General features: G+C 41.8%; 1 protein-coding gene across 1 annotated transcript; it reads left to right on the top strand.

The window, feature by feature from the left end:
- Positions 1-202: 202 nt before the first annotated feature.
- On the top strand, positions 203-4,243 carry TCF21 (transcription factor 21). Its single transcript, XM_072996468.2, has 2 exons — positions 203-724; positions 3,644-4,243. The coding sequence occupies exons 1-2, from the start codon at positions 203-205 to the stop codon at positions 3,731-3,733; spliced, it is 612 nt and encodes a 203-aa protein (XP_072852569.2). The 3' UTR covers positions 3,734-4,243.
- Positions 4,244-20,144: the final 15,901 nt, after the last annotated feature.

Raw genomic sequence — 20,144 nt, 5'->3', positions numbered from 1 at the left:
GAGAGTCCTGCTCGCCCCAAAGTGCGGCGCGCCTTCCCGCTCGCCCTCCGACGGCAGCCCGGCCGCATCCAGAGGAGACACCCGGGTGGTGGTGGTGGCGGCGGCGGCGGCGGGATCGCCCGCATCTCGCCACTCCCCCCTCTCCCTCACCCCCCCTCCCTAAGGTCTCTGCTTGCCCCCCCTTCGGGCGCGCTCCCGGGCCATGTCCACGGGCTCCCTGAGCGATGCCGAAGACTTTCCCGAGGTGGAGATGCTGGAATGTGACGGCGGCGGCGACGGCGGCGGCCTGAAGATGGATCGCTGCTTATCCCCGGGCTTGCTTCCTCCCCTGCGCGGCGCGTCCCACCCGAGCCCCGACGGGGAGGGCTCGGGAGGTGCGGAGCGCGGCTCCCCCGGGCGCAAGGGCCGAGGCGGCGGCCGGGCGGCCCCCTTGGCGGGCGGGCCGCGGAAGAAGGCGCCCAAGAAGAGCGGCCCGCTGGGCGGCGCGCCGGGCCCCGAGGGCAAGCAGGTCCAGCGCAACGCGGCCAACGCCCGCGAGAGGGCCCGCATGCGGGTGCTGAGCAAAGCCTTCTCCCGCCTCAAGACCACCTTGCCCTGGGTGCCGCCGGACACCAAGCTCTCCAAGCTGGACACCCTCCGCCTGGCCTCCAGCTACATCGCCCACCTGAGGCAGATCCTGGCCAGCGACAAGTACGAGAACGGCTACATCCACCCCGTCAACCTGGTAAGGCGCCGGGGAGCGGGCAGGACGGACGGTGACGCCCGGAGGGATGGCGGCACCGGGGGGGGGGGACGGCGGGGAGGGAAGAGAAAGATCCAGGCAAGGAGGAAGGGAACGCGGACCCAGGAGCCCTCGACGGGCGCGCGGGGGGGGGGGGAGGCAGAGACCAAGGCGAAGTTTGGGGGTCACCGCTGGAGGAGGGGTCATCCCCCCCCGTCACCTCTTCTTTTGATGCTGCCGTCTGGGGCAGGGCGTCGGATAGGGAGGGGGAGAGAGAGTACCTCGTGTCGGTTGCTTGTTAGTCCGGTTTGTAGCCTCAGTAGACGGCGGGGAATCCGGCGTCTTTAGATAACAACTGGTGCCGTCGAAGGAAACGAGAAGCCCAACGGGCTAGTCAGAAGCTCGGGTTGGGTCTCCAGGATCCTTCGACGCCCCCTTGGCCGAGGGGGAAAGAGGCCACGGGAGAGACACGCGCTCAGCCGAATCCCGCCCTGAGGATGCAGAACGATGGCTTTCCTTTGCTCGGAATGAAAACCGCTACTTTTGTGTCGACGTCTGCCTTCCTTCCTTTGTACGAGTGGAAGCAAATAACATTTTTTTAAAAAATCAAACTTAGTTGGATGTTTCTTGTGTGGTTACAGGAAGGCGAGGTGGGACTAATTCGCTTTTAGTCCCCTCGAGTATATACAGTATAATAGCGCCTATCTTCTAGGGACGAAATCCAGCCTGGTGTTAAAGGGTGGGCGAAGGTCAGCCAGTATTTGGAACTTCAAGTCCGTCCTGTCCCGTTACTCAGTCAGGAAGCGAACGTGGCCTGGATCGGGTGTCCTCTGTCTCCTCGGAAGCCTGGACCAGAGGGAGCTGCCGTTGCCCGCTTGGCACAAGTCTGTGCCCCAGGGAGACCCCACGGAGAGAGGTCTGCCTCGGAAGGGAAGCCTCGTGGGATGCGCTGGCGCCCACTCCCAGGTCGGCGGCGGAAGAGACGGCGGGAGCCGAGCGTCGGGATCGGGCCCTTGGCTTTGACCGCCCTGGCACGGGAGGTTTCGGTGGCTGGAAGTTTCAGCTGCAGAACAGATTTAGCCCCCCCCCCCCAAAAAAAAGAAGTTTCAGGCGTAGAAACAAAATGAGAACGGTTGTAAAAAGTTCGCATCCGGCTGGTCCTCTCTTAGTATGTTCGGTGACTGGAATCCGTTTGCGCAATTGAGAGCTTCGCGCCGCGCGTTTTGACGTTTCTCCTGTTCTAATTCGCTGTTTTATGGTTCGGGCTACAGTTGCTTGCAATTGGGGGGGGGGGCGCGGACAGAAAGCGAGAGAAACAAGAGAGCAGCGGTTTCGACTGTTTCGCCATCGGGAGCACAGAACGAGATTCGAAATGCGGGCAGTAATAAAACAAAAATACTCGCTTACTGTTATGTGGACAGCCTGTGACGCCTCCAGGTTCCAGACGAGAGAGCAAACAGAGAAAAAAATTCGCGTCACTGTCGCTTTTAAAAGACAAAATTATGTCGCTTTTAAAAGACAAAATCGAATCTATGTGCCCCAGTGAATTAAACTCCGTCCAGGTTTTAAAAGACCTAGACTCTATTTTAAATGGAGGGTAGGAAATTACATTATTTATTTTCCACGAAAAAGTAGAACTCCAGGGAAACGAGAAGAACAGGTCACTGTTCACTAGGGTGGGGCCGTTGTCTTTGTGGTTATTATGTGTTCTTATAAGTAACTACAATCCTTATAAGGATATTACTTGTATAAATGAATTGTGTTAATATTAGTTGGAATAATGATGTTTCATATTAGTTAAATTAATACTGTGCTGTTGATTTACTAAATTAGTTTGCAACCCTAATCATAGAAATCAAAAACGTTGTGTTCAAAATATATTCTAATGGATGCATCATTTAGTGACCCATCCTTTAGGGCTGGACTGTGCGGATTCTCATTGTTGGTGTACAATTGTACATACGGTTTTTATATGTCATATTTATAAGACACTAATATTACAATTGCAACAGTAACAGTTGCCAGTAATGACAGTACTAACAGATAAGTAGCAATAATTGGTTTAGAACAAAAAGTTGGCTAGATATATTTTTAAATCAAATGTACATATTTTGTACATTTTAAAAGCTCGACCGTAAATCAGTTGCTTTCATTCTTAGAAAAATGAGAGATGTAAAAAAATATTCAGTTATAAAATGACGCATTCACTCTACTCATCAAAAATGGTGTTGACCTCAAAAGAACCTTTTGAGGAGTCAAAGCCAAAGCATAGAGCAGAAAAGAAATGAAATCTCTGAGTCCAAAACACTTTTAGAAATAGATAGTGCTGTTATCATTTTCAAAACAACACTGCAGTGAAGGGGAGCCGTGTCTTGACGTTATCCAGCAATAAAGAGGGGAGCTGTTTGGTTTTTATCTGTCCGCTACAAGATGCCTTTGTCTGTAGTGTTAGTTATATGATTTAGGAAAACATCATTTCTATGAAATGTTGGATTTGTTGGTATCTAGGATGAATAAAGTTTGACCTGTCACTCCAAGGAGATTTATGATGAAATAGAGAGAGAGAGAGAGAGAGAGAGAGAGAGAGCAGGCACTCAATGGGTAAAAATGCCTCAGTGGGCAAAACATTATGGGACCGCATGAAAACTCCATATAATTTGGTGGAGCCATCTTAAAAACCTAGCTGACTGCTCTCGGTAGCGAGACAGTCTGGCCGAAAGCACTTCTACATATTGTTTAGAAAGAACACCTGGGTAGTCTATGAACTCCTGGCAGTTGGCTTTGTTTATCACAGCTGAAGTGCTACACCATTCAGAGTACTGATTTTTCTTTCTTTCTCTCTCTCTCTCTTTTCCCACCTCTTTCTCTTTGCCCATCCTTTCTTTTTCCCCTTTCTTCCTTCTTTCTTCTCCCTGGCTACAGACTTGGCCCTTCATGGTTGCTGGCAAACCAGAGAATGAGTTGAAAGAAGCAGTGAACACAACACGGTTGTGTGGCCCGACAGCATCCTGACCCAGGATTTTCATGCATGGGAAAACCAGGGAGCTGCATATATGTGAGAAGGTGTTTCTGCACACATAACATACATGCATTTACATATGAATGGTGTGAGTGGGGAGTTAAAGACGGTGAGGACAAGACGGCTTCCCCATGAAGGAACCCTAAAATTGAAAAGAAGACCAAATGCACTGTGCCAAAGGGGAAAGGGAAGAACCTCAGCAATCTAGCATCCCGAAGAGTGTATATTTAACTTTATTAAATTGTGTATATTTGACTGTCCTGCAACAATGCCTTGCTGGTTCAAGAGCGGTTCTCTGGATGCCACCAGACTTTGGCCTGTCTTTTTGTAGCCCACCTTGTGAAAGACGGCGATTCCTAGAATCAATTATTTTAATAGGCACATCTCTCCAGCACAATTTGTATTGAAGATATTCTATAGATATATTTTTCTTTAAAACTGGTTTTGTGATACTTTTTGTGAATAATAATAAAATATCCTAAATAGGAAAACGAACAAACGTATCATGCACACAAAGTGGTGTGGGTCTCATTTGATTTGGATTATTATTTATTTAATTTTCGCTGAGCAAGACTATATTATTGGGTCACCTACAAAGCTTAAAACAACACCATGTGTCATGATGTGATACGGTTTGACCCCAGCTTCTGAGATGTTTATTTTCCTAATTAAGAAGACGTAGACCATGTCCATTGGAGGGAGGGTCGGTAGTTTAGAGGGCTCAAAAAGCAGCATGTAGGTAGATGCTGAGAAAAAGGGCTTTGGAGTATATGATAGAAAACTGGGAATTGAACGTACAATGAAATGAGTAGCAGAATTCAATATTTAGTGAAATTCACAGCCCACTCTGCAAATTAATTAGAGAAACTCAACATTAAAACATTTTTACTTCTAATGGTAAAACGTTTTAGTCTACAATGTAGTTGATTTGGAATTATGGTTAGGGTACGGAGAGCAACCTGTTTTAATTGCCTTTATAGGCCATGTTCACAGCTGTTGTAAGCGGATATATTCAATGCATTCTTTCTGAATGTCACTACGTACTGCCAAACCGAAAGCAGACGATGCACAATTTTCTTCAGTGGTATTAAATTGTAATGAAAGGTGTTTGCAGATGAAACTTTCTTGTGACGTTACCAGGCTGCAAACATGGAACATTTACAAATAATTTAGATACTGCTGTCTTCCATTTGTTACCATTCCTCTTTTTCTGCAGTTTCTTCTGTCTTTTTCTTTAACATAAAAACAAAATCCATTAGAGACATAAAATTGAAATGTGCCCATGAAAGCGTCCGGGTTGTTGATATAATCAAAATTATGTGGTTCCTGTACATGCCAAGGGGTTAAATGTGTGGGTCCAAAACACATTTATTTGGAATTGTGGCACTGTCCAGATGTTTGGTATGGCAGCTTCCACAAACTCCAGCCACAGAGGTCAGGGATGGTGGACATCATTGAAAATAGTTGGTTGGTGTCATGTTGGGGAAGCTTTATGTGCATATAAAGCATTTAAAGTTTACAAATGACCTGGAAAACAAACTCATGCGGTTTATATCCTAGCAGCACATATAGCTATGTTTATAGTTTGCTTATAGTTTTATAAAAATAGACATTTTATACCCAGCTATAGATTTATATGACTGGAATCCTGTTAGTGTTCACATAAGGCTGGTGTAAGCTGTAGTGGTTAATTGTGGCTAATTGACAAGGTGCAAGCGTGTATTTGAATTGCACAATTGGATGTGTGACCAGGGATGCAGACAAGGTGCACTCAAGCACCTTCTGAATTAGCTGCAATCAGCTGTGACAGGTTACACAAACCTTACACAAACACCAGTATGGTTTTGGCTAATAGGTTTTATGTTTTTTTTTTCTTTAACACAGCAATCAAATAGTTGCCTTTGGTAAGATTTTGAATCCAGGGAGGTTGCAGTCAGTAACGACTATATTATGTGGTTGAATAGTCAGAAATAATTAATAATCCCCAGAGATTTGGAATAATTAGTTAAAATAATGTAGTTGCCTATAATGAGTTATTGATTTTGCTAATGAGGAGGCTTATATTTCAGAAGTAATGAGTTTAAAGTGTTGTTACTTTTTAGAAGTTTTGGTGTTATGAGTAACATTGCATGGTTAAGTTTAAAAGGTAAATTATTTTAAGAGTGTATTCGCGAAGGCTTTCATGGCCAGGATCTAATGGTTGTTGTGGGTTTTTCGGGCTCTTTGGCCGTGTTCTGAAGGTTGTTCTTCCTAACGTTTTGCCAGTCTCTGTGGCCGGCATCTTCAGAGGACTGGCGAAACATTAGGAAGAACTATCTTCAGAACATGGCCAAAGAGCCCGAAAAACCCACAACTATTTTAAGGGTATTTTCAGAGCCACTTTGACAGGATTTTTCAAGGTTAATGCTGTTTCCCCCTAAACCAAACATAAGTGCCAATGAATGGTGTATATGTTGCTGAGAGTAGTTGTGATGGGGGGAAAAGGCCAATGCAAAAGATGCATGATAAAACGTAACTGCTCTGGTTGTTAAGGACCAAACTTTAGGACAGCCTTCCCTGACCTGTCTCTTTCTAGATCTGTTGAACTATAAAACCCAACATTGCCTGCTATAAGGTTGTGAGTTTTACACCTTTCTGGAATATGTTAGAGAAGTTATGCCACTTTTTGTCAGTCAAGTTCTAAGTTTAATGTTGTCAGTCAATATAGCTGGAACTCAACTTGTTAAAAAGAAAAGTCAACCATTCAACATTAGTATCTTAGATTTTTAAACTTATGTATTGTCACCAAAACTTGTCATCTTTACTAATGTTCCAGTTTCTTGTCTTTGAGATCCACTGAGCAAACACTCTAAACAATAACATTTATCCATCTATGTGTCTAATTTAAACAATAAGGGCATAAGAACAGGTGGTTTGGTGGCTGACCCAATGCTTGAGCTCCAGCTTTTTAGGACGTACTTGCTTCTGGTATTTTTTAAGATTCAAGGGGAAAAGTAGGGTGCAATTTAGAGAGTTTGATGTGCATCTGATTTTGCCATCGGCTGTAGTGAGAAGGATTGACAAGGCAAAGTTCACCTCATAGTTTTGGAGGAATACATGTTTCAGATTTTTTTAAAGATAATATTTATAATGTATCATGTGTGTCAGATGTGTGCCTTCTGCATTTTGTAAAAGTATTCAACAGTGATGATTATGTTCATGATTATTCACATACCCAATGATGCACATGGCACATTTAAATTGCATGTAGTTGTGTATAACTCAATTTACAATCTTATTGTCGATATTTCAGGATGAAATACATTCTGTTCTTAATGTTTTTGGGGTCCTGGGCATTTAGTTACCTAAATAGTTCTACTCCTGACCTTAGAAGGATAGTTGTAGTTAATGACAGAATTTTATTTTATTTCACAAGATTCCTGGCTTTGAGAACAGGTTTCACTAAGAACTTGCAATATGGCTGGAGTGAAAATTTGGCAACAATTGATAGAAGCCTGATGCAGTCATACGTATCACCACAAGCTCTTTTGTGGAGTATGTGTCTAGTAAATCAAAAGTGGGCAACCAGATACCATCTAGAGGTTTAGGACGACAAGTCCCATGTTTCCTTGCAAATGCCCACAGTGGTAGGCGCTTTTGGGGGGGTTGTAGTCCAAAATACCTAGAGGCCACTGGTTTCCTTGGCCTTGTTTTATATTATGATGGAGGCAGGGGCAGTGCTTCTACATTATGGAAACACTGATGAAGCAAGAGTTATTTGCATGGGAAGGATACCCCTGCTTGGCTGACCCTTGTGGTGCCTTAGCTTCTTAATTTAAACATCGTTCTATTGATCTGATTTGTTACTCTGTGAGAGATTAAGCTGAGAGATAAACAGAAAGTGCTGGGCTCTTTCTCCTGAACCAACTCAGTCCAGAGGCAGCTGATGCGCCAGATCCCAGGGAAAACTGTTTAACGTTTCAAGGTTATGACCGCACTGTTTACAAGATGTCTTCAGTTATTTATACTGTTATTCCCAGTAGAAGGGCTTTAAATTTCCGCTTCACTTACTATTTCTGTGTGTGTGTGCATGCATGCGCATGCGTGCGTGCATGCATGCACTTCTCAGTCCACCACCTGGCATTTTATTGTATCCCCCCTCCCCCCCCCGAAAGATTGGGCTTTGTCACCATGTTACCAGGCAGGGAATCACTTTTGAAAGTAAAGCTTAATTTGGAAAAAAAAGTATAAAAATACAAGATAAGCAATCAAACAGAAGGCACACAGGCAGTTCCCTTATGTACTAGGTCAGATCCTTGTCCCGTCTATCCAAGTTTTGTTAACTGGCAGCAAAAGTTCCCTGGGGTTGGAGGTGGAATTTTTTATTAGGCCTACCTGGAAATCCCTGGAATTCTCTGCTGGTCTCTCGTCTAAGTACAAACCAGGCTTGACCAAAATCAGATAAACTTAGATGTATTCAAGATGGCAAGGTGCTGAGGAGACATGCTAGTAGGGGAAGATGTGGTTAACATTGCTTAAACTACAATCCTACAACAAGGAATTTAACAGCACATTAAAGATCAACTCACTGACGCTGCAAGCCTGTCTGTGCATGTCTAGCAGAAGTAAGATTCATTGAGTTCAAGTTTACTCCCCAGTAACTGTGTCCAGGATTACAGGTTTATATAAATTTACCTTGAGTACTAATAGCAGACAACAAACATTTTGTTATTGTTTACCAAGTGAGGTCAAGTGACACAAGATGTAGCTGCCAATTTTTTTTTACGGTATTACAGACAGCCTAAATGAATACAAACACTATCAAATGAATAATTTCCTATCAGTATGGGTGTCTCAGCCCCCCACACATACACACCAGTGAGTAACAGGCATCCAGAGGACAAATAAACATGTAAAAAGAGCCAATTCACTGCTAGAGTGTGCTAGAATTTCCCAAGATTAGTTGAGATCATGTTTCAGTGTCAGTTTTGACAAAGAATTATGACACAGTAGCCTTCATGTTGGAGTCATTTACATTCTGGCACATGATACATTTCTGCCTCATGAGCAGACAATTCTGTGCAGTATCTATGTCTCTGTGCATGGATTTATGTGGTGGTAATTACATTTGTGAACGTGGAAATCAAGAGTATAATGTGCACGTGGCACAAGCAATATACATCCAGTAATATGCATGCACGGTAATGCCCCCTGTATTCTGTGCTAACTAATGTAGATTTAATACTACATCCTGTTTCCAAATTAATTAACAGGAATTTGGATCTTACTTCACATTAGATCTGCATGGTGGGGGAATCTTTTTTTTAGATATTGTTGGCTACTCTTCCCATCTTCCTAGCCAGCCTGATCAATGCTAAAGGATGATTGGCGTTGCTGTCTGGAAGCATCGGTACGATCATACACTACCTAGTCCTGCTTAAACTATTCATTTAAAGAGTGCAGAGAAAGGATAATACAACAGAGTGAAAGAGGTGAGGGGTGAGTGGATCTCATGAAGTAGTTTTGCATATATGTCTAAATTAATGTTAAAGATTGGATGGCATTTTTCTTGCACATGGGGGCACACATGCAAGCACACACATACCATGTTTCCCCGAAAATAAGACACGGTCTTATATTAATTTTTGCTCCAAAAAAGCAATAGGGCTTATTTTCAGGGGATGTTATATATATATATATATATATATATATATATATATATATATATATATATATATATATATAGGTCTTATTTTCAGGGAAACAGGGTATGTGTCACCTGCACTGAAAATGTTTTTAAAAATTCTGCAGGCCAGAAATTTCAAGGCACTTACATTTTGTTTAAATAATTTGTGCAATATACTGTAACTTAACTTCCTGAGTACTTAATATTTTAGTCTCAGGATCAAGCTATACATAATACTATTTTGTTTTGTTTTTTTGTTTTGCCTGATCAGAACTGGGATTACACACCCACCCCTTGATTATTTGTGTTGGGAAGGAAACACAGACTGACAGCAAGTGTTTGTTTTACAGTGAAAATAATAATGTAGGGTTAAACTCCTGGTGTAAAGCAGGAGCTTGCCAGTTTGTCAAGGTGATATCTAAAGTAATGAATTATTTTGTTAGGATACTATATACAAATACAGATGGATCAACTCCCTAAAGGAGGCCACAGGCTTGAGTTTACAAGAGCTGAGCCAGGCTGTTGAGGATGGGCCATTTTGGAGATTCCTCATTCATTGGATTGCTATAAACCGGGGGGGGGGGGTTGATGACATGTAACACACATGCTATGTACCAAGGGTCTCCTTTTTCTCTCCTCTTCCCTTGTGCACAGCCTCCTAACCCTGCTGTAGGAAATGTCCTTAAAAGTATAATTCCATTGCCAGCCATTAGAAATATAGTCACGTTCAGCCTACATTCTACGCAACAAGACTGCGCATCTTCAGATGAACCAGGGACCACTGCCCATCATTCTGTGCAATCAGCCCTACCCAGTCATTTCTTTCCTTAAGATAAACAAACCTAAAATAAGGTATGTTGAACAATTTGTTTTAGAGGAGAATCACATCCCCTGGAAGCTTTTGGAGATGTGAGTCTTTCTTTAAAAAAAAAAAAGATGTTTAGAGGACGGGAGCTGTATTGACCTAGAAAATATGCGGAAGTGGTAACCTTCAGCCAGTCAGTATGTCCCCTCTGATAAAACTGAAAGTGGTTCCTGTGTTCTCTAATAGTCCAGTCTTTTTACAACGAGAGGAAGTTTCCTCGGGAGGTTGATTTAGTGTCCTGAAGAACAGATCCTTGTTCATTTTTTAATTTGTTATTCCTGTATTTATATTTCAAAGGAAGGAGCTTGGTAGACACCCTGTACCCCATTTGGGGAGGGGAGTGCTAAACATTTGCTAAACTGCCTTAGGCAGCAATAGAACTTGGGTTCTATGCACTAAGGCAGCCTGCATCTATTCCAAACAGATTTATTCAATTCTTCAAAACAAACAACAAAACAAAACAGGGCTGGTTAAATGAGGAAAACAAATGGGAGAAATGCAAGGGTCAATTGGCTTGCTGACAATGGCTGAAAATCCATTGCTTAGCACAATGATTTAGAACTAGAGTAGGCTCATTGAATCAATAATTTGGTGAATCAGCTCCCCCAAAAGTTCTATTAATTCAATGGGCCTCCTCTATTTACTACTGCTGAGCAGCAGGACTAAAGCCGGTGTCATGCAGGTGCCTTGTAAAAGGAAGCAAAAGTGTTATAGTTTCAAGGTAAACATCTTTGGGTGAAGTTAATTTGAATTTGTGAACAGGGTTCTTTCTCTTGTTCCATGGACAGCCTCTTGACACAGAACTTTAGTCAAGTATCCGCCTTGCTACATGAGAAGAAAAGGAGGAGAAATCCCAGAGACTGTAATTCTGTGTACGGAAAGGGACAGTACAAAGTTCATTCCCTGTATTTGGGGAGCTATCAGCCACTATCATGTTTCCCCAAAAATAAGTCAGGGTCTTATATTAATTTTTGCTCCAAATAACACACATTAGGGCTTATTTTCAGGGGATTTTTTTTTAAAACAATCTACATTTATTCAGATACAGTCATGTCATCTTCTTCTGGTTGCTGCACAATGGTGGAGGGCGGGGTTTCACTCAAGTGGGGCTTATTTTTGGGGTAGAGCTTATATTATGAGCATCCTAAAAAATCACACTAGGGCTTATTTTCAGGTTAGGTCTTATTTTTGGGGAAACAGGGTATTAAAACCGGCTGGCTCCTTGTGGTGAATTTTTCCAGCTACATTTGTCAAGCCATTTTCACAACTTTAGGGGCCAAACAAGATGTGATGCGAGCTGTGGAATTAGCGATTGTGTTGATGTCTCCTTTTTTTAAGTAAATAAATGGGCAGGCCAACTGCAGAGGGAAAGCAGAGTGGCTCTAATCCTTTATCTCCTGATGTTGTCCCAGTTGACATCAGGGCTCCGTTATCTCTTATGTGCATCAACAGATAAACTCTTCTTGGCAAGAGAGGGACTGCAGAGGGTGCTGGGTGAAATCTCCCCTATACCTTCTCTCTGATCTTTCACTCTAGATCTCACTTCCACCTTAACTTCCTCTTTTTAAAAAATATATATATATATATCTACACAGTTGTTAAGGATGTGCATGATATCACATCCAGTTTGCTTGTTAAGTGCTGAGCAACTGGGGCTTTCCATGTCATGGTAGTTCATTTCCAGGAAAAAGCAAAAGCTGTTCAGATTGCCTTTTTCTTTTAGGGGGGGTTTAATTCTCAGCAGTTGTTAACCCTTTTTTCTAAACTTGTGCCTTATAGGTTACCTTCTCTCTGCTCTGCCTACCACCCACCCCAATCCAATTTGTCAAGCCTTCTATCAGATAAATAACAGTCTCCTAGGACCTTTACAGCAGAAAACCCAAATAAATCAGAAACACATTTTTCCCTAAGCATATCAGCAGACAGCTCTGGCCTAATGAGTTGGCCTTTAGACCTCCAATGAAGTTCCCTCTTACTGCTATGGGGATAGAATACTAGCTTAAAAAAAGCTTAAAGCTTTTATAGTGAAACCCATGTACGTAATCTGTTCCACAACCATCTGCATGCCACCTGATAAGAAAATCTCATTGGGTAATAAGACCACAAAACACAGGCATTGTATCATGCATCTGTATTTAGTACTTTGCATAATTCTTTTCCTAAAAGACAGGGAAGCATTGGTGCTCTGGAATATTGACCAAAGGATGTCCAACTTTCCACCTAACAAGTGTGATCCTTCAGTTCTATTGGTAGCATCAGTCTTTGTATGTCTAATAAAGGGTAAGCCTATTTTAATGCTGTGTCGTGTCCTCCCAGATGTATATAGTCTGATATACATATAGACTGATAGACAAGCTGTATGTGCAAACAACCCATATTTACAGCTGAAGCCATGTTACTATTCCTTGAAGACGTGTGGCTAAAATAGTATTTAGTGAAATACCAGACTTCCAAAGAAAAAAAGGAGCTTTAAACCTGAAGACCAGTCACAACACAATGCTCACTAATCTGCAAATTAGGGGATGGTAAGCAAAGTTCCTGCTGTAATAATGACATACAATTTGCTCCTTGATGGAATGCTGTCTTCTGCTGGAGGCAGGTAATGTATGTACACTCCATATCTATACTGAAGTAACAAAGGCAAAATTATTGTGTCTCTTTTCATTCTTTGCTAGCAATCAAGGTCTCTGGGACCACAAGCAGATCTCAGAGATTCCCTCCAAGACTAGAAGAGGGAAATTCTTTAATGCTGTGACGATTTGAGTCTCACAGCATGAGTTTCTCTCAACTTGGGGAATTATGCTTTGGTGGTTTGTCTTCAGGATTTAAACACAGGATTACTTTGAAGTCTGATTTCACAAACATGGAAAGACAACCTCAGTCAAGCCTCTACAATCTTAATATGCTTTCAGTCTAACTGTGGGTTGGCTCTAATGTCTGTTTTTGGCTTGGGTCTTCCCACAGATGGAGAAAATTACTTTTTCCAACTACAGCTCCCAGAACAACCCAGTGTTTATGATATTCTGGAAGTTGCAATCCAAAAAAGCAACTTCCTCCATCTTTGGGTCATTGCATATGAAGAATGGCAACTGATGAAGTTGGTTAATTCGCAATAGAATTTTTGAAGTGAAAAAAATAAGTAATTATGCAGGAATACCAAATCATGCATTGTACTTTACTAAATGACATAGAAGAAAACACACACAGCAGCAGCAGCAGCAGCAACTGTTCAGCTAAAACATATCATTATAACCTTAGAGGAGGATGGTGGAATCCTATACCTAATTTCATGTAGGTGTGGGAAAGACTGGGTGGAAATGCATATAGACAGAGCAATCAAATGGGCAGAGGACCTGTCTCCAATTGATTGGGTCTAATCTCTGGGAGGAGCAATGTTTCTTCCCCAGCAGCCTCTATACAGAGAAGAGGAGAAAGAAAGGAAAGATTAGAAAGCAAAATAACAAAAGAGGGAGCAGAAATGAGGAAAGGGGGCAGCAATAGGAGGAAAGGGGGCAAATCTTTGATGGGCTTATGGGTCAATTTTTTATCCCCAGGAACTTCTAGAGTGGTGATTCCCAGCCTTAGGTAATCCAGGTGCTTTTGGAGTGCAGTTCACAGAAGCCTTCACTACCAGTTACACTGGCCAGAGTTTCTGGGAGTTGCAGTCCAAGAACACCTGGTTTACCCAAGATTGGGAACCACAGCTCAAGAGGTCACCCGCTTTGCTGGAAAGTCCATACAGTGCCAAACGTGAAACAAGAAGTAGCTAAAAGTCGATATCCAGATTTGAAGTGCTTGCCTGCAGCTGCACTTACATGCGAGATAATAATTCTGTTTTTATATGCCACACGGTGGCACTCATGCTCCAGACAAAATTCCTACATAAACTATAACAAAAAGTGTCCACTGAAAACCTAAAGTTTCATGAGGGAGACTGTCAAAATACTGTACACATTGTTTTGGTTAAAATTTACATATTATTTTGCAATATTCCACAAGTGCCTGAACACTGGGAGACAGGAGACCCACTTCATTCCAGGCCATGAGCCACTCTTGACATACTTTCATTGTTGTTGATGTATAATTCACTATATAATTGCTGAGTATATACTAGGAAGCTAAAAATATCAGAGTAGCATCCTCTGTTCAGCCTGCTTTTGGAATTTAGGGTTTCTAAAGTCATAGGAGGGAGAAACTTGTGCCCTTGTTTTCAAAGCAGAAATGTTATGTTTTCAGGATGTTCTATACAGTTCATCCCTGCCCTTCGAATCTGTCTCATTCTGGTTTCTGGGCTGCAGTTTCCATTTGATGATTGAACCAAGGTATACAAAATTTTTTACCATTTTAATTTCTAAGGAGTTAAAGAAAATCATGTGCTGCAACAAACAAGCATCTTGTGGTACTTGAGAGAACATATCTTTTAAATATATGCTTAAAATATTGTCTAGTTCCTCCCTCTCAGCCTCATGATGGCAATGTTATTGGTTAGTTATGCAGTGAAACATCCGTGGTTTAGGTCTCAGGCTGCGGAGCCAGAGGTTGGGAATTCAATTCCCCACTGGGCCTCCTCGACGGGGCCGGACCTGATGATCCAGAGGGTCCCTTCCAGCTTTGCAGTTCTAAGATGCTGATTCTGAAGAAGCGTAAATGCAATGGTGTAAATCAGTGACAATGTGTCATAGTTAACAGGTCATCAGTTGTAACCCTTGTTGACAGTGGCTTGAGTTGGTACACAACAGGAGATGCAAGCAGCAACTAGCAGCACTTTCCTGCTGCAATTTACACCACTGCACTTACACCAGTGTACCTATCCAATTGGATTCTGGTCATTAACACATGGCTGAAGAAATGCATCCATATCTCAAGGGTATTCCAATTTTGCAGACTCTTTACAATTTCTAAACAGGATCATAAATCAAGATCTGAAATAATAACTATATTTCTCATTTTAATTATACTAAGGACAAAATGTCCTTGTTCTGTGAAACGTGTTTTCAAAGGCTGGCTTATAACATCTTTGTAGTTCCCTTCAGTAATATTACAGCACAAATTCAAGGCAAATTTAGAACAGGCAACATACAGTGTGTCTCTCATAATACAGAAGCAGTTTCCTGGTGAACCAGCATATAAGAAACCATCTTGCTGTGCTCAAAAAGAAATGAAATACATCTCATAAAAGACAGCTATGTATAAGAGTCATTACAGAGCGAAAACTCAGTACCATTAGCTCTATTATTTATGCAACAAATAAATGGTACACTACCTTAAATCAAAGTAATACTTTTAATTCGAATTCATCTGCTTCACAAAGTTTAAATATGTGAGTAATCAAGTCATTAATATCTTTATTAATATCATTTTGGGGACAAGGGAGAGCAAACACTGGGAATCCAAAAGCCATTTTCCCCAACTCCAGGAACTTTTTTCCAGCTCTAGTAACTTCCAGGAGTTACTGGAAGTCCAGTCAGCACACTTTATTTCAGAGGAGAATTTGGGTACAATATTCTTCCATTATTCCCACTCCTGTTACAGGAAGAAATAGATGTTACAGATAACCAGTCATTAGAAGAGGAAAACCCTTAAAGGGTGATTCTGAGTGAGCGTTACATTAGCAGCTTCTCTCAGTTCCCATAATTTGTAAATTAGCTTGCTTTTTTAAAACACCTCGAGCGCAGGAGATTCCTTTGAAATGAGATTTCTCAGAGACGGAAGTCTGCCAGAATCACTTCTCTTCAACACTAACATGCTCTGAGCTCTACTGATTGGCAAGCTAGAACATCTTGTTTCAGCCTTTTGCCCAGGTACCGTCCACTGCTGGTCCCACAGGACATAACGTTTCATAGTATTGTGATATGACTGTTGTGTCTTAAGTCACACTTGGTGAATTAAGGGAGTTGTCTTACATAGGGTATTTTAATCATAGATGTACTATCTTCTGAACAAAATTTTATTTAAACTTTCCAAAGGCAAGTTTACATTAGAGAGCTAAAATGAGATTTGCTACTGTGAGGACTGGATTAGGAGCTTAACGTCAGTTTTGGAATTAATTAACAAATTAGTTAAAACAAGAAGTAGGGTATTTTTCCTTCTTCAAAAGCCATCTTGATACTGTTGTCTTTTGTAAAAAAAAAAATTGTGTGTGTGTGTGTGTGTGGGAAGCCAGTAAACAACCAAAACCAACCCCCTTCTTTTCAAGAAGAGTCTTTCTTCAAAAGTCATGTTTACAGGAGATACCATGTCTTCTCTCCTCCTTTGCCAGGAGCAGCGCAGGACTCTTTGCTGCCTGAGGTGTAAATTAGGATGGTGCCCCTTTCCATTCTATGTGCAAAAGTCAGGTGAATATTTCTTCAACGGTAGCATTCTCCACCACACATAAAGGGCTGTGGGGTTGGCTGCACACAGAGGGCTCTTCCAGTAACTTGCTCCCAGCTCCCAGAACCTGTGGCCTAAGGCATTAGTCTAGAACTACAGTCAGATCTGCCTTTTCTTTCCCCTGTTTTCTCTATGGAGTAAAGAACCTGTTGTTTCCCTTCAATGAGATGGGTATCTGCAGGAAGTACCCATCGTTGGTACTGCTGCTTGCACCATGCCACTCCCTCCTTTTTGTGCCTCCTGAAAATGATATCTTTTGAAAAGAAACCATCTAATTACTCGTTGCATTGGGAACCATAGCCTTTGCCTAGTCAAGGCAGATAACTTCCTGACAAGGGCACAAGGGAAATTCAGTATCTCCATTTTTAGAAAACAAATGCAGCTGTTCAGCAAAATCTTCTATAGACAGGGTTTGCATACTATGAAACAGGAGCATGATAATATAAGACAACTTCAGAATATTTCCTATGGCTGAGTAGTGTGGCTGATCCTTGATCGCCACTGCAGCAAATAAAATCATGCAAAGCTGATTAATTTAATTGATGCCAATACATTTTAGTCGGCCGGAAGTTAACATCCTGTCTGAAAAGAGTTTTACAGCAAAAGGCACATTCCAGCCATGGTTAAGTACTTTTAAGTCCCATGGGCTTAATTCTCTCACCCATTTAAATCAGCAGTACGGTAATTAAAGATATTTCGTTTTGGTTTGATTGTGTTCAAAGCTTTTATCATGTAACCAGCCTTTATCTGCAGTCCTTCCCCTTCCTCTACCAGGAACGTTTAGGCTGCTTAAATTTCCATACTGTGTATGAAAAACAAGGATTTTCCAGTGTAAATTATATGAATTTAGTATCTGAAGGGGGCAAGACAATAATGCTTGGAAAGGTGCAATGCAGCAGGAAAAGAGGAAGATCAAATATGAGATGCTCTGACTTCCTAAAGGAAGCCACAAGCTTGAGGTTACAACAGCTGAGCATGGAAGCTGAGGACAGGAAATTTTCAGGATCACTCATTCATAGGGTTGCCATGAGTTGGAGGCAAGTTGACGACACGTAAAAACAAAATCCGAACAAGCAACAAATTGACTTCCTAAAGTGGTTATAAAATTTTGACCATTGTGGAGTTTACCATGCTGTTGTTTAATTGGAATGTTTCTTCCATGAATTTAGTGATATTCGTGTTAGTCTTTTAGTTAATATAAAGCAAAAGATAATGTTATTAAGTTGTAACCGTTTTTAATCATTTGTAGTTAAATACAGTAGGTAATAGGGTTGCCAGAGCAGCAGCATCCACCTCCCTGAGATTTCTGGGCCAAAGACCAAGACGTAGAGGACAGAGCGCTGTGATGTCATGGGGTGGCCCCTGCAGCAACAACTGCAAGATCGAGTATGTGCAACAGACAATGGAGTCCCAGTCACTGGGATTAGCTGAAAGGCCGGCATGCCAACTGCAGCATAGTGAAGATAGGCCATATTTCAATTTTAATGTTCTTTGCTTAATATTATGAGAAAATTTTAGAGGGAAGCTGAGGAAAAGTACGCTAACGCAATATCGCCTCTTTGGGAGAAAGGAAGAGAATGAAGATGAGAACATGCAAATGGAGGTAGACAACGTTAAAAAGTGCTCTGAAACTATTTTGCTTAGAGGTATGTTCAACATCAGTGTTTACTTCAAGAACTCAGTACCATATGTAGTCAACCTGGCTGCAGAGCCCGAGATCTTTGGATTTCCTGGGAGAAGCGCCGGCCTGGGCATCCTTGGGTCAGGTTTACAGTCCTCGAGTGCCTCCAAGAAAACCTTGGAAGGGGTTCCTATAAGTTGGAATTGGCTTGACAGCATGTAATTAAATTATTAATTCATGTGGATAGCAATATATTAACTGGATAATAATGAATATGTCCAGCAAAGAAAATACACCATGAATCAAATGCTGCTGCTGACGGTATCCCTAGTCACCTGGATCACGTAAAACATTACTCCTTGTAAGTATATGCTTGAGAATTTGGAATCATTTAAATTGGAAAAAGAAAAGCACGTGAAAACAAAGTAGAGGCAGCAACAAGGGTACAGTCTGGGGATAAGTCAAGGGAAAATATATAAATGATACATTTACTTTCTTCACCAAGAAAACTGAAATGTGTTTTGTCATCGCGGTTGTACCTCTGTATAGGAGACTTTCAGAAAATTACCCCAAAATTGTGTGTTAGATGCCATCAAGTTGCATCTGACTTACAGTAACTCTAATAGCATTTTCTAGGTGAGTCATTTAACGAGTGGCTTTACCAGGGCCACTCTGTACCAGTAGCTTCCCTAGCTGAGCAGGGATTCAAACCCAAGTAACTTGACTCCTGATCCATTACTCAATCCACTCCATTCCACTCAGTGCAATGCCCCCAGATTGCCTGCCTTCACACATACCATTCCCAGCCCCATGAAAAGTTCCTGCCAGTCATCAGACAGTTAGGGAACTGAGTCAGACAAATTGCAAAAAGAGGCAGGAACTTTTCTGACAGCTTTAGTGATCGCTGCCCTCCTCTGAGATCAGGAGGGAACCCATGGCTGTTTTGCTACTGTGTTGACGTCGCACCTCAACAAGAGATAGGGAAAGACTCTTAGAATAACCCACTCAGGCAGCATGGCCGCTTAACTGCCTTGTGGGCAAGAGGCATTCTAGGAGTTGCAATCCAGAAGGGTAACTCTTCCTATCTCTAACCTGGATTTCCTTGGCAATGCAGGCCAAACATACAATCTCTTTCAGTGTTTTCTAGCTCCTGACTTGGAGCAAGGAACAGGAAATAGTAGGGTGGGCTTTTTTAAAAAAAAAAAAATAAAAAAAAAATAAGAATTATGAATATTTTTTTCTGGAATTAAGATTTTCCATGAAATGGAAAGACCTTAATCATTTTATCCCCCTTTCTAAAGAAACCCATACATGTGTCTGCTAAAAATACTGTAGGATCAAATTCTATTTGCAAGTGGGAAAACTAAGACAGTGAGCAGTAGTAGTAGTGAGATACTTCATATATTATTTGTCAGTGATCCATCTCGTATAGCTGCTAAACTTGAAATGGAAATAGCATCACTGTTTTAAAAAGGAGATATTTAACACAAGAGGTTTTAGATCAAAATCTAAGAAATCTTTTTTCTTTGATGTCTTTACAATACAGTATATCAAAAGTTTCATCATGTGGCTGTACAGTAGGATCCTGATATTTGTGGGGATCGGTTCCAACCCTGCCCCTGCCCAAAAATGCTAAAATATTGAATATTTTACATTGCATGGTCTCTGTCTGCCTCTAGTGGCCTGCCTCTAGTGGCCAGTTCAGGTAAATACAACCTGGAAATACATATATAGTGGTGCCCCGCAAGACGGGCACTCCATTTAATGATAAAACCACTTGACGTCAATGTTTTTGCAATCGCAAAACGATGTTCCCTATGGGGGAATTTTGCTTTGCAATGATCGGTTCACTGCTTCAGGAACCGATTCTCACAAAGCGAT

The sequence above is a fragment of the Pogona vitticeps genome, chromosome 1 (genome assembly GCF_051106095.1).
Source record: "Pogona vitticeps strain Pit_001003342236 chromosome 1, PviZW2.1, whole genome shotgun sequence".
Lineage (NCBI taxonomy): Eukaryota > Metazoa > Chordata > Lepidosauria > Squamata > Agamidae > Pogona > Pogona vitticeps.
The sequence above is the reverse complement of the archived record's forward strand: the minus strand, read 5'-3'. Positions and strand labels throughout refer to the sequence as shown.

Bases quoted from the DNA above. Each gene is read 5' to 3' on its own strand.
- TCF21 (XM_072996468.2), top strand. From the start codon at position 203: ATGTCCACGGGCTCCCTGAGCGATGCCGAAGACTTTCCCGAGGTGGAG. The intron at 725-3,643 runs GTAAGGCGCCGG...CCCTGGCTACAG, and splicing joins ACATCCACCCCGTCAACCTG to ACTTGGCCCTTCATGGTTGC.